Source organism: Nerophis lumbriciformis, linkage group LG18, assembly GCF_033978685.3.
Source record: "Nerophis lumbriciformis linkage group LG18, RoL_Nlum_v2.1, whole genome shotgun sequence".
NCBI lineage: Eukaryota > Metazoa > Chordata > Actinopteri > Syngnathiformes > Syngnathidae > Nerophis > Nerophis lumbriciformis.
In genome coordinates, this window is record NC_084565.2 from 6779032 (window position 1) to 6795000 (window position 15969).

Genomic DNA, 15969 nt, shown 5'->3' on the forward strand with positions numbered 1-15969 from the left:
TCATAGAGTAGTAGTAATATTCCATAAAAAAATATGTAAAGAATCACCATAAATGAATAGAATTTAAAAAAAGTAGCAAGACAAACAAACTTTTAATTAATCTTCTACCTAAATTATTTATATTCATTTATTTATTAATTGACTAATTAATTAATTTTTAATGCTAACTTATGTTTGTAAAAAATGTTTTCATAATAAAAATGTGTGGGATTGATAGCCATGAAAGTATTACTCAGCTGCTATATTGACTATTTATTATTTAAAATCAATTTCTGATGATATTGTGTAAATATATAATCAATAAAAATTATTTTCAATAAAAAATATAACATCAAAAATAGCAAATATTAACAAAATATTCTGTTTCATAATAGAAATATGTGGGATTGATAGCCATGAAAGTGTTACTCAGCTTCTATATTTAGTATTTATTATTTTACATCAATTTCTGATGATATTTTGTAATTATATAATCAATAAAAAATATTTTCAATAAAAAAATGTAACATCAAAAATAGCAAATATTAACAAAATATTCATAGTGTAGTGGTTACATTCTATAGAAAAATATGTAAAGATATCACATATTTATATAAATTAATATAATTTTTCAAAAGTAAGAAGATTTACAAACTTTTATTTAATCTTCTACCTAAATGATTTATATTCATTTATTTATTACTTGACTAATTAATTCATTTTTAATGTTAACTTATGTTTGTAAAAAAAATGTTTTTACAATAAAAATGTGTGGGATTGATAGCCATGAAAGTATTACTCAGCTGCTATATTGACTATTTATTATTTCACATCAATTTCTGATGATATTTTGTAAATATAAATTATTTTCAATAAAAAATGTAACATCAAAAATTGCAAATATTAACAAAATATTCATAGAGTAGTAGTAATATTCCATAGAAAACTATGTAAAGAATCACCATAAATGAATATAATTTTTCAAAAGTAAGATTTACAAACTTTTGTTTAATCTTCTACCTAAATGATTTATATTCATTTATTTATTACTTGACTAATTAATTCATATTTTAATGTAACTTATGTTTGTAAAAATAAAAATAAAAAATCATAATAAAATATGTGGGATTGATAGCCATGAAAGTATTACTCAGCTGCTATATTGAGTATTTATTATTTTACATCAATTTCTGATAATATTTTGTAAATATATAATCAATAAAAAATGATTTTCAATTAAAAAATGTAACATTAAAAATAGCAAATATTAACAAAATATTCATAGAGTAGTAGTAATATTCCATAGAAAAATATGTAAAGAATCACAATAATTGAATATATTTTTTTAAAAGTAGCAAGACAAACAAACTTTTAATTAATCTTCTACCCAAATGATTTGTATTCAATTATTTATTAATTGCCTAATTAATTCATTTTTTATGTTAACTTATGTTTGTAAAAAAAAAAATGTCATCATAAAAATGTGTGGGATTGATAGCCATGAAAGTATTACTCAGCTGCTATATTGAGTATTTATTATTTTACGTCAATTTCTGATGAAAATGTGTAATTATATAATCAATAAAAAAATTATTTCAATAAAAAATGTAACATCAAAAATAGCAAATATTAGCAAAATATTCATAGAGTAGTAGTAATATTCCATAGAAAAATATGTAAAGAATCACCATAAATTAATATAATTTTTAAAAAGTAGCAAGACAAACAAACTTTTAATTAATCTTCTACCTAAATTATTTATATTCATTTATTTATTACTTGACTAATTAATTCATTTTTAATATTAACTTATGTTTGTAAAAAAAAAGTTTTCATAATAAAAATGTGTGGGATTGATAGCCATGAAAGTATTACTCAGCTGCTATATTGACTATTTATTATTTTACATCAATTTCTGATGATATTTTGTTAATATAAATTATTTTCAATAAAAAAATGTAACATCAAAAATAGCAAATATTAGCAAATATTCATAAAGTAGTAGTAATATTCCATAGAAAACTATGTAAAGAATCACCATAAATGAATATAATTTTTCAAAAGTAAGAAGATTTACAAACTTTTATTTAATCTTCTACCTAAATGATTTATATTCATTTATTTATTACTTGACTAATTAATTCATTTTTAATGTTAACTTTTGTTTGTAAAAAAAAAAAAATGTCATCATAAAAATGTGTGGGATTGATAGCCATGAAAGTATTACTCAGCTGCTATATTGAGTATTTATTATTTTACGTCAATTTCTGATGAAAATGTGTAATTATATAATCAATAAAACAATTATTTCAATAAAAAATGTAACATCAAAAATAGCAAATATTAGCAAAATATTCATAGAGTAGTAGTAATATTCCATAGAAAACTATGTAAAGAATCACCATAAATGAATATAATTTTTCAAAAGTAAGAAGATTTACAAACTTTTATTCAATCTTCTACCTAAATGATTTATATTCATTTATTTATTACTTGACTAATTAATTCATTTTTAATATTAACTTATGTTTGTAAAAAAAAAGTTTTCATAAGAAAAATGTGTGGGATTGATAGCCATGAAAGTATTACTCAGCTGCTATATTGACTATTTATTATTTTACATCAATTTCTGATGATATTTTGTTAATATAAATTATTTTCAATAAAAAAATGTAACATCAAAAATAGCAAATATTAGCAAATATTCATAAAGTAGTAGTAATATTCCATAGAAAACTATGTAAAGAATCACCATAAATGAATATAATTTTTCAAAAGTAAGAAGATTTACAAACTTTTATTTAATCTTCTACCTAAATGATTTATATTCATTTATTTATTACTTGACTAATTAATTCATTTTTAATGTTAACTTATGTTTGTAAAAAAAATGTTTTCATAATAAAAATGTGTGGGATTGATAGCCATGAAAGTATTACTCAGCTGCTATATTGACTATTTATTATTTCACATCAATTTCTGATGATATTTTGTAAATATAAATTATTTTCAATAAAAAATTTAACATCAAAAATAGCAAATATTAACAAAATATTCATAGAGTAGTAGTAATATTCCATAGAAAACTATTTAAAGAATCACCATAAATGAATATAATTTTTCAAAAGTAAGAAGATTTACAAACTTTTATTTAATCTTCTACCTAAATGATTTATATTCATTTATTTATTACTTGACTAATTAATTCATATTTTTATGTAACTTATGTTTGTAAAAAAAAAAAAAAAAATCATAATAGAAGGTGTGGGATTGATAGCCATGAAAGTATTACTCAGCTGCTATATTGACTATTTATTATTTTACATCAATTTCTGATGATATTTTGTAAATATAAATTATTTTCAATAAAAAATGTAACATCAAAAATAGCAAATATTAACAAAATATTTATAGAGTAGTAGTAATATTCCATAGAAAACTATGTAAAGAATCACCATAAATGAATATAATTTTTCAAAAGTAAGAAGATTTACAAACTTTTATTTTATCTTCTACCTAAATGATTTATATTCATTTATTTATTACTTGACTAATTAATTCATAGTTTTATGTAACTTATGTTTGTAAAAAAAAAATAAAAAATCATAATGAAATGTGTGGGATTGATAGCCATGAAAGTATTACTCAGCTGCTATATTGACTATTTATTATTTTACATCAATTTCTGATGATATTTTGTAAATATAAATTATTTTCAATAAAAAAATGTAACATCAAAAATAGCAAATATTAGCAAATATTCATAGAGTAGTAGTAATATTCCATAGAAAACTATGTAAAGAATCACCATAAATGAATATAATTTTTCAAAAGTAAGAAGATTTACAAACTTTTATTTAATCTTCTACCTAAATGATTTATACTCATTTATTTATTACTTGACTAATTAATTCATATTTTAATGTAACTTATGTTTGTAAAAAAAAAAAAAAAAATCATAATAAAATGTGTGAGATTGATAGCCATGAAAGTATTACTCAGCTGCTATATTGAGTATTTATTATTTTACATCAATTTCTGATGATATTTTGTAAATATAAATTATTTTCAATAAAAAATTTAACATCAAAAATAGCTAATATTAACAAAATATTCATAGAGTAGTAGTAATATTCCATAGAAAAATATGTAAAGAATCACAATAATTGAATATATTTTTTAAAAAGTAGCAAGACAAACAAACTTTTAATTCATCTTCTACCTAAATTATTTATGTTCATTTATTTATTAATTGACTAATTAATTCATTTTTTATGTTAACTTATGTTTGTAAAAAAAAAAATGTCATCATAAAAATGTGTGGGATTGATAGCCATGAAAGTATTACTCAGCTGCTATATTGACTATTTATTATTTTACATCAATTTCTGATGATATTTTGTTAATATAAATTATTTTCAATAAAAAAATGTAACATCAAAAATAGCAAATATTAGCAAATATTCATAAAGTAGTAGTAATATTCCATAGAAAACTATGTAAAGAATCACCATAAATGAATATAATTTTTCAAAAGTAAGAAGATTTACAAACTTTTATTTAATCTTCTACCTAAATGATTTATATTCATTTATTTATTACTTGACTAATTAATTCATTTTTAATGTTAACTTATGTTTGTAAAAAAAATGTTTTCATAATAAAAATGTGTGGGATTGATAGCCATGAAAGTATTACTCAGCTGCTATATTGACTATTTATTATTTTACATCAATTTCTGATGATATTTTGTTAATATAAATTATTTTCAATAAAAAATTTAACATCAAAAATAGCAAATATTAACAAAATATTCATAGAGTAGTAGTAATATTCCATAGAAAAATATGTAAAGAATCACAATACCATCCATCCATCCATCTTCTTCCGCTTATCCGAGGTCGGGTCGCGGGGGCAGCAGCTTAAGCAGGGAAGCCCAGACTTCCCTCTCCCCAGCCACTTCGTCCAGCTCCTCCCGGGGGATCCCGAGGCGTTCCCAGGCCAGCCGGGAGAGATAGTCTTCCCAGCGTGTCCTGGGTCTTCCCCGTGGCCTCCTACCGGTCGGACGTGCCCGAAACACCTTCCTAGGGAGGCGTTCGGGTGGCATCCTGACCAGATGCCCGAACCACCTCATCTGGCTCCTCTCGATGTGGAGGAGCAGCGGCTTTACTTTGAGCTCCCCCCGAATGACAGAGCTTCTCACCCTATCTCTAAGGGAGAGCCCCGCCACTCGGCGGAGGAAACTCATTTCGGCCGCTTGTACCCGTGATCTTGTCCTTTCGGTCATGACCCAAAGCTCATGACCATAGGTGAGGATGGGAACGTAGATCGACCGGTAAATCGAGAGCTTTGCCTTCCGGCTCAGCTCCTTCTTCACCACAACGGATCGATACAGCGTCCGCATTACTGAAGACGCCGCACCGAGCCGCCTGTCGATCTCACGATCCACTCTTCCCCCACTCGTGAACAAGACTCCGAGGTACTTGAACTCCTCCACTTGGGGCAAGATCTCCTCCCCAACCCGGAGATGGCACTCCACCCTTTTCCGGGAGAGAACCATGGACTCGGACTTGGAGGTGCTGTTTCCCATCCCAGTCGCTTCACACTCGGCTGCGAACCGATCCAGTGAGAGCTGAAGATCTTGGCCGGAGGAAGCCATCAGGACCACATCATCTGCAAATAGCAGTGACCTAATCCTGCAGCCACCAAACCAGATCCCCTCAACGCCCTGACTGCGCCTAGAAATTCTGTCCATAAAGGTTATGAATAGAATCGGTGACAAAGGGCAGCCTTGGCGGAGTCCAACCCTCACTGGAAACGTGTCCGACTTACTGCCGGCAATGCGGACCAAGCTCTGACACTGATTATACAGGGAGCGAACTGCCACAATAAGACAGTCCGTTACCCCATACTCTCTGAGCACTCCCCACAGGACTTCCCGGGGTACACGGTCGAATGCCTTCTCCAAGTCCACAAAGCACATGTAGACTGGTTGGGCAAACTCCCGTGCACCCTCAAGGACCCTGCCGAGAGTATAGAGCTGGTCCACAGTTCCACGACCAGGACGAAAACCACACTGTTCCTCCTGAATCCGAGGTTCGACTATCCGGCGTAGCCTCCTCTCCAGTACACCTGAATAGACCTTACCGGGAAGGCTGAGGAGTGTGATCCCACGATAGTTGGAACACACCCTCCGGTTCTTCTTCTTAAAGAGAGGAACCACCACCCCGGTCTGCCAATCCAGAGGTACCGCCCCCGATGTCCACGCGATGTTGCAGAGTCTTGTCAACCAAGACAGCCCCACAACATCCAGAGCCTTAAGGAACTCCGGGCGGATCTCATCCACCCCCGGGGCCTTGCCACCGAGGAGCTTTTTAACTACCTCGGCAACCTCAGCCCCAGAAATAGGAGAGCCCACCACAGATTCCCCAGGCCCTGCTTCCTTATAGGAAGACGTGCTGGTAGGATTGAGGAGGTCTTCGAAGTATTCCCTCCACCGATCCACAACATCCGCAGTCGAGGTCAGCAGAGCACCATCCCCACCATACACGGTGTTGACACTGCACTGCTTCCCCTTCCTGAGGCGGCGGATGGTGGTCCAGAATTGCTTCGAAGTCGTCCGGAAGTCTTTTTCCATGGCCTCCCCGAACTCCTCCCATGTTCGAGTTTTTGCCTCCGCGACCGCTGAAGCCGCACACCGCTTGGCCTGTCGGTACCTGTCTGCTGCCTCAGGAGTCCCATGAGCCAAAAGAACCCGATAGGACTCCTTCTTCAGCCTGACGGCATCCCTCACCGCCGGCGTCCACCAACGGGTTCTAGGATTACCGCCACGACAGGCACAAACTACCTTGCGGCCACAGCTCCAATCGGCCGCCTCGACAACAGAGGTACGGAACATTGTCCACTCGGACTCAATGTCCAGCACCTCCCTCGTGACATGTTCAAAGTTCTTCCGGAGGTGGGAATTGAAACTCTCTCTGACAGGAGACTCTGCCAGTCGTTCCCAGCAAACCCTCACAATGCGTTTGGGCCTGCCAGGTCTGTCCGGCATCCTCCCCCACCATCGCAGCCAACTCACCACCAGGTGGTGATCGGTAGAAAGCTCCGCCCCTCTCTTCACCCGAGTGTCCAAACACATGAGGCCGCAAATCCGATGACACAACTACAAAGTCGATCATGGAACTGCGGCCTAGGGTGTCCTGGTGCCAAGTGCACATATGGACACCCTTATGTTTGAACATGGTGTTTGTTATCGACAATCTGTGACGAGCACAAAAGTCCAATAACAGAACACCACTCGGGTTCAGATCCGGGTGGCCATTCTTCCCAATCACACCTCTCCAGGTTTCACTGTCGCTGCCAACATGAGCGTTGAAGTCCCCCAGTAGAACGAGGGAATCACCCGGGGGAGCACTCTCCAGTACTCCCTCGAGTGAATCCAAAAAGGGTGGGTACTCTGAGCTGCTGTTTGGCGCGTAAACGCAAACAACAGTCAGGACCCGTCCCCCCACCCGAAGGCGGAGGGAAACTACCCTCTCGTCCACCGGGTTGAACTCCAACGTGCAGGCTTTGAGCCGAGGGGCAACAAGAATTGCCACCCCAGCTCGTCGCCTCTCACTGCCGGCAACGCCAGAGTGGAAGAGAGTCCAGCCCCTCTCAAGAGAACTGGTTCCAGAGCCCTTGCTGTGCGTCGAGGTGAGTCCGACTATATCTAGCCGGAACTTCTCCACCTCACGCACTAGCTCAGGCTCCTTCCCCCCCAGCGAAGTGACGTTCCACGTCCCAAGAGCCAGCTTATGTAGCCGAGGATCGGACCGCCAAGTGCCCTGCCCTCGGCTGCCGCCCAGCTCACACTGCACCCGACCTCTATGGCCCCTGCTATGGGTGGTGAGCCCATTGGAGGGGGGACCCACGTTGCCTCTTCGGGCTGTGCCCGGCCGGGCCCCATGGGGACAGGCCCGGCCACCAGGCGCTCGCCATCGCAATCACAATAATTGAATATATTTTTTCAAAAGTAGCAAGACAAACAAACTTTTAATTCATCTTCTACCTAAATGATTTGTATTCATTTATTTATTAATTGACTAATTAATTCATTTTTTATGTTAACTTATGTTTGTAAAAAAAAAAATGTCATCATAAAAATGTGTGGGATTGATAGCCATGAAAGTATTACTCAGCTGCTATATTGACTATTTATTATTTTACATAAATTTCTGATGAAAATGTGTAATTATATAATCAATAAAAAAAATTATTTCAATAAAAAATGTAACATCAAAAATAGCAAATATTAGCAAAATATTCATAGAGTAGTAGTAATATTCCATAGAAAAACATGTAAAGAATCACCATAAATTAATATAATTTTTAAAAAGTAGCAAGACAAACAAACTTTTAATTCATCTTCTACCTAAATGATTTGTATTCATTTATTTATTAATTGACTAATTAATTCATTTTTTATGTTAACTTATGTTTGTAAAAAAAAAATGTCATCATAAAAATGTGTGGGATTGATAGCCATGAAAGTATTACTCAGCTGCTATATTGACTATTTATTATTTTACATCAATTTCTGATGAAAATGTGTAATTATATAATCAATAAAAAAAAATATTTCAATAAAAAATGTAACATCAAAAATAGCAAATATTAGCAAAATATTCATAGAGTAGTAGTAATATTCCATAGAAAAACATGTAAAGAATCACCATAAATTAATATAATTTTTAAAAAGTAGCAAGACAAACAAACTTTTAATTAATCTTCTACCTAAATGATTTATATTCATTTATTTATTACTTGACTAATTAATTCATTTTTAATGCTAAAAAATGTTTTCATAATAAAAATGTGTGGGATTGATAGCCATGAAAGTATTACTCAGCTGCTATATTGACTATTTATTATTTTACATCAATTTCTGATGATATTTTGTTAATATAAATTATTTTCAATAAACAAATTTAACATCAAAAATAGCAAATATTAGCAAAATAGTAGTAGTAATATTCCATAGAAAAATATGTAAAGAATCACCATAAATGAATATGATTTTTCAAAAGTAAGAAGATTTACAAACGTTTATTTAATCTTCTACCTAAATGATTTGTATTCAATCTTTAATTACTTGACTAATTAATTCATATTTTAATGTAACTAATGTGTGATAATATACTTGGGGAAAACATCACATTTTCATAATAAAATGGTGTGTAATTTGTAGCCACAACAATATGAATCTGATGTTATTATTTAATATTATGTAATTACATAATCAATAAAAAATATATATTTTATTTTCCAAAAATGTGTTATTTATGTAATAATATTTGGTGTAAGCTAACATAGGATTTTTATTCTGCTACGGGCACAAAATACAATCCAACACTCACATTTGGAAGTATTTTGCCAGCTTAAACACAATTAAAGTGTATCATGTAGTTCTGCCTACATTACCCACAATGCAACTGAACATGATAATTGTCTTTTTTAATTCGCACGTCTTCTCATATTTGTGCAGGATGGAAGTGAAAGTAAAAGCAAGCAAGAAAGCGCCTGGCTCTTCAGGATGTGGTACTCCTTCGATCACAAGTATCCTCCCCTGTGTACTACTTCATCTGAGTAGTAGTATTTACACAAGTAGTAGAGAGGAATCGAACTCGCACACCTTTTCTCCTTAATAAGGCCTTCAGTTACCTGAAGCCCATGTTGACACACAGCGGCCCCCCGCTCACATCCACGCTGCCCGCCTACTGCGCACCCTTGGCCAGCTGCCTCACCGCCACCAGGTCCTCTGAGGTGAGTGCCAGCCGCAACAACACTACCAAAAGTTGCCTTGCGCCACAAAAAAGGGCCTGGAATGAACGCTAACGGTTCGCATGCTATTATCAAGGGTTGGAATTGGGGGTTAAATCAACAAAAATGATTCCCGGGCGTGGCCACCGCTGCTGGTCACTGCTCCCCTCACCTCCCAGGGGGTGATCAAGGGTGATGGGTCAAATGCAGAGAATAATTTCGCCACACCTCGTGTGTGTGTGACAATCATTGGCACGTTAACTTTATGTTATTGTCTAGAATAAGCATTTATATTTAGCATGCTAACATTTATAATATGCTAAAAGTTGGCATATTAAAATGTTAGGGTCTAGAATGTGTGCTAAAAGTTAGAATGCTAACATATTAGGGCTTAGTATGTGTTCTAAAAGTTAACATTTTAACATGTTAGGGCCTAGATTTGTGCTAAAAGTTAGCATGCTAGCATTTCAGGGCCTAGAATGTGTGCTGAAAGTTAGCATGCTCACATCTTAGGCCCTAGATTTGTGCTAAAAGTTAGCATGCTAGCATTTCAGGGCCTAGATTGTGTGCTGAAAATTAGCATGCTCACATCTTAGGCCCTAGTATGTATGTTAAAAGTTAGCATGCTAACATGCTAGGGCCTAGAATGTGTGCTGAAAGGTAGCATGCTAACATGTCATGGCCTAGAATGTATGCTAAAAGTTAGCATGCTAATATACTGGGGCCTAGAATGTGTGCTAAAAGTTAGCATGCTAACATGTTGGGGCCTAGAATGTGTGCTAAAAGTTAGAATGCTAACATCTTAGACCCTAGAATGTGCTACAATTTAGCATGCTAACATGTTAGGGCCTAGAATGTGTGCTAAAAGTTGGCATGTTAACATGGTAACACCTACAATATCTGCTAAAAGTTCATATTTTTACATGTTAGTGCCTAAAATGTGTGCTAAAAGTTAGCGTGCTAACATATTAGGGCCTAGTATGTGTGCTGAAAGTTAGCATGCTAACATCCTAGGCCCTAGGATGTGTGTTAAAAGTTAACATTTCAACATGTTAGGTTCTAGAATTTGTGCTGAAAGTTAGCATGCTAACATGTTAGGGCCTAGAATGTGTGTTAAAAGTTAGCATGCTAACATGTTAGGGCCTACAATGTGTGCTGAAATGTAGCATGCTAACATGTTAGGGCCTAGAATGTGTGTTAAAAGTTAGCATGCTAACATGTTAGGGCCTACAATGTGTGCTGAAATGTAGCATGCTAACATGTTAGGGCCTAGAATGTGTGTTAAAAGTTAGCATGCTAACATGTTAGGGCCTACAATGTGTGCTGAAATGTAGCATGCTAACATGTTAGGGCCTAGAATGTGTGCTAAAAGTTACCCTGCTAACATGTTGGGGCCTAGAATGTGTGCTGAAAGTTAGCATGCTAACATCTTAGACCCTAGAATGTGTTAAAATTTAGCATGCCAACATGTTAGGGCCTAGAATGTGTGCTAAAAGTTGGCATGTTAACATGTCAACACCTAGAATATCTGCTAAAAGTTAACATTTTAACATGTTAGGTCCTAGGACTTGTGCTAAAAGTTAGCGTGCTAACATGTTAAGGCCTAGAATGTGTGCTGAAAGTTAGCATGCTCACATCCTAGGCCCTAGAATGTGTGTTAAAAGTTAGCATGCTAACATGTTAGGGCCTACAATGTGTGCTGAAAGGTAGCGTGCTATTATATTGGGGCCTAGAATGTGTGCTAAAAGTTAGCATGCTAACATGTTAGGGCTTAGAATGTGTGCTAAAAGTTGGCATGTTAACATGTTAGGACCTAGAATATCTGCTAAAAGTTAACATTTTAACATGTTAGGGCCTAGAATTTGTGCTAAAAATTAGCATGCTAACATGTTAGGGCCTAGAATGTGTGCTGAAAGTTAGCATGCTCACATCCTAGGCCCTAGAATGTGTGTTAAAAGTTAGCATGCTAACATGTTAGGGCCTACAATGTTTGCTGAAAGGTAGTGTGCTATTATATTGGGGCCTAGAATGTGTGCTAAAAGTTAGCATGCTAACATGTTCGCGCCTGGAATGAGTGCTAAATGTTATCATGCTAACATGTTAGCGCCTGGAATGAGTGCTAAAAGTTAGCATGCTAACATGTTAGGGTCTAGAATGTGTGCTAAAAGTTGGCATTTTAACATGTTGGCACCTAGGACGTAAGCCAAATGTTAGCATGCTAACATGTTATCGCCTACAATGAGTGCTAAAAGTTAGCATGCTAAAATTTTAGGCCCTAGAATGTGTGTTAAAATTTAGCATGCTAACATGTTAGGGCCTAGAATGGGTGCTGAAAGTTAGCATGTTAACTTCTTAGGCTCTAACGTGTGTTAAAAGTTAGCATGCTAACATGTTATTGTCTAGAATGAGTGCTAAAAGTTAGCAGGCTAACATCTCTCTAGAATGAGTGCTAAAAGTTAGCATGCTAACATGTTATCGCCTAGAATGAGTGCTAAAAGTTAGCATGCTAACATGTTATCGCCTAGAATGAGTGCTAAAAGTTAGCATGCTAACATGTTATCGCCTAGAATGAGTGCTAAAAGTTAGCATGCTAACATGTTATCGCCTAGAATGAGTGCTAAAAGTTAGCATGCTAACATGTTAGGGCCTAGAATGTGTGCTGAAAGTTAGAATGCTATTATGTTATTGTCTAAAATAAGCGTTTATATTTAGCATGCTAACATTTATAAGATGCTAAAAGAGGGCATATTGAAATGTTAGGGCCTAGTCTGTGTGCTAAAAGTTAACATTTTAACATGTTAGGGCCTAGAACTTGTGCTAAAAGTTAGCGTGCTAACATGTTAGGGCCTAGAATGTGTGCTGAAAGTTAGCATGCTCACATCCTAGGCCCTAGAATGTGTGTTAAAAGTTAGCATGCTAACATGTTAGGGCCTACAATGTGTGCTGAAAGGTAGCGTGCTAATATATTGGGGCCTAGAATGTGTGCTAAAAGTTAGCATGCTAACATGTTAGCGCCTGGAATGAGTGCTAAAAGTTATCATGCTAACATGTTAGCGCCTGGAATGAGTGCTAAAAGTTAGCATGCTAACATGTTAGGGCTAGAATGTGTGCTAAAAGTTGGCATTTTAACATGTTGGCACCTAGGACGTAAGCCAAAAGTTAGCATGCTAACATGTTATCACCTACAATGAGTGTTAAAAGTTAGCATGCTAAAATTTCAGGCCCTAGAATGTGTGTTAAAATTTAGCATGCTAACATGTTAGGGCCTAGAATGGGTGCTGAAAGTTAGCATGTTAACTTCTTAGGCTCTAACATGTGTGTTAAAAGTTAGCATGCTAACATGTTATTGTCTAGAATGAGTGCTAAAAGTTAGCAGGCTAACATCTTTCTAGCATGAGTGCTAAAAGTTAGCATGCTAACATGTTATCGCCTAGAATGAGTGCTAAAAGTTAGCATGCTAACATGTTATCGCCTAGAATGAGTGCTAAAAGTTAGCGTGCTAACATGTTATCGCCTAGAATGAGTGCTAAAAGTTAGCATGCTAACATGTTAGGGCCTTGAATGTGTGCTGAAAGTTAGAATGCTATTATGTTATTGTCTAAAATAAGCGTTTATATTTAGCATGCTAACATTTATAAGACGCTAAAAGAGGGCATATTGAAATGTTAGGGCCTAGACTGTGTGCTAAAAGTTAACATTTTAACATGTTAGGGCCTAGAACTTGTGCTAAAAGTTAGCGTGCTAACATGTTAGGGCCTAGAATGTGTGCTGAAAGTTAGCATGCTCACATCCTAGGCCCTAGAATGTGTGTTAAAAGTTAGCATGCTAACATGTTAGGGCCTACAATGTGTGCTGAAAGGTAGCGTGCTAATATATTGGGGCCTAGAATGTGTGCTAAAAGTTAGCATGCTAACATGTTAGCGCCTGGAATGAGTGCTAAAAGTTATCATGCTAGCATGTTAGCGCCTGGAATGAGTGCTAAAAGTTAGCATGCTAACATGTTAGGGTCTAGAATGTGTGCTTAAAGTTGGCATTTTAACATGTTGGCACCTAGGACGTATGCCAAAAGTTAGCATGCTAACATGTTATCGCTTACAATGAGTGCTAAAAGTTAGCATGCTAAAATTTTAGGCCCTAGAATGTGTGTTAAAATTTAGCATGCTAACATGTTAGGGCCTAGAATGGGTGCTGAAAGTTAGCATGTTAACTTCTTAGGCTCTAACATGTGTGTTAAAAGTTAGCATGCTAACATGTTATCGTCTAGAATGAATGCTAAAAGTTAGCAGGCTAACATCTCTCTAGAATGAGTGCTAAAAGTTAGCATGCTAACATGTTATCGCCTAGAATGAGTGCTAAAAGTTAGCGTGCTAACATGTTATCGCCTAGAATGAGTGCTAAAAGTTAGCATGCTAACATGTTAGGGCCTAGAATGTGTGCTGAAAGTTAGCATGCTATTATGTTATTGTCTAAAATAAGCGTTTATATTTAGCATGCTAACATTTATAAGACGCTAAAAGAGGGCATATTGAAATGTTAGGGCCTAGTCTGTGTGCTAAAAGTTAACATTTTAACATGTTAGGGCCTAGAACTTGTGCTAAAAGTTAGCGTGCTAACATGTTAGGGCCTAGAATGTGTGCGGAAAGTTAGCTTGCTCACATCCTAGGCCCTAGAATGTGTGTTAAAAGTTAGCATGCTAACATGTTAGGGCCTACAATGTGTGCTGAAAGGTAGCGTGCTATTATATTGGGGCCTAGAATGTGTGCTAAAAGTTAGCATGCTAACATGTTAGGGCTTAGAATGTGTGCTAAAAGTTGGCATGTTAACATGTTAGCACCTAGAATATCTGCTAAAAGTTAACATTTTAACATGTTAGGGCCTAGAATGAGTGCTAAAAATTAGCATGCTAACATGTTAGGGCCTAGAATGTGTGCTGAAAGTTAGCATGCTATTATGTTATTGTCTAAAATAAGCGTTTATATTTAGCATGCTAACATTTATAAGATGCTAAAAGAGGGCATATTGAAATGTTAGGGCCTAGTCTGTGTGCTAAAAGTTAACATTTTAACATGTTAGGGCCTAGAACTTGTGCTAAAAGTTAGCGTGCTAACATGTTAGGGCCTAGAATGTGTGCTGAAAGTTAGCATGCTCACATCCTAGGCCCTAGAATGTGTGTTAAAGGTTAGTATGCTAACATGTTAGGGCCTACAATGTGTGCTGAAAGGTAGCGTGCTATTATATTGGGGCCTAGAATGTGTGCTAAAAGTTAGCATGCTAACATGTTAGTGCCTGGAATGAGTGCTAAAAGTTAGCATGCTAATATGTTAGCGCCTGGAATGAGTGCTAAAAGTTAGCATGCTAACATGTTAGGGTCTAGAATGTGTGCTAAAAGTTGGCATTTTAACATGTTGGCACCTAGGACGTATGCCAAAAGTTAGCATGCTAACATGTTATCACCTACAATGAGTGCTAAAAGTTAGCATGCTAAAATTTTAGGCCCTAGAATGTGTGTTGAAATTTAGCATGCTAACATGTTAGGGCCTAGAATGGGTGCTGAAAGTTAGCATGTTAACTTCTTAGGCTCTAACATGTGTGTTAAAAGTTAGCATGCTAACATGTTATCGTCTAGAATGAGTGCTAAAAGTTAGCAGGCTAACATCTTATCTCTCTAGAATGAGTGCTAAAAGTTAGCATGCTAACATGTTAGCGCCTAGAATGTGTGCTAAAAGTTAACATGCTAACATGTTATCGCCTAGAATGAGTGCTAAAAGTTAGCATGCTAACATGTTATCGCCTAGAATGAGTGCTAAAAGCTAGCATGCTAACATGTTATTGCCTAAAATGAGTGCTAAAAGTTAGCATGCTAACATGTTATCGCCTAGAATGAGTGCTAAAAGTTAGCATGCTAACATGTTATCGCCTAGAATGAGTGCTAAAAGTTAGCATGCTAACATGTTATTGCCTAAAATGAGTGCTAAAAGTTAGCATGCTAACATGTTATCGCCTAGTATGAGTGCTAAAAGTTAGCATGCTAACATGTTATCGTCTAGAATGATTGCTAAAAGTTAGCATGCTAACATGTTATCGTCTAGAATGATTGCTAAAAGTTAGCATGCTAACATGTTAGCGCCTAGAATGAGTGCTAAAAGTTAGCATGCTAATATGTTATTGTCTAGAATGAGTGCTAAAAGT

The 15969-nt window shown here is 35.4% G+C and overlaps 1 protein-coding gene across 1 annotated transcript in view; it reads left to right on the top strand.

The window, feature by feature from the left end:
- Positions 1–15969, top strand: part of slc9a7 (solute carrier family 9 member 7) — a 118818-nt gene that overhangs the window by 97609 nt on the left and 5240 nt on the right. Inside the window, exons 14-15 of the mRNA XM_061977557.2 lie at positions 9506–9576; positions 9678–9783. Of these exons, the coding sequence (XP_061833541.2) occupies positions 9506–9576; positions 9678–9783 (177 nt within the window). The remainder of the gene's footprint in view (positions 1–9505; positions 9577–9677; positions 9784–15969) is intronic.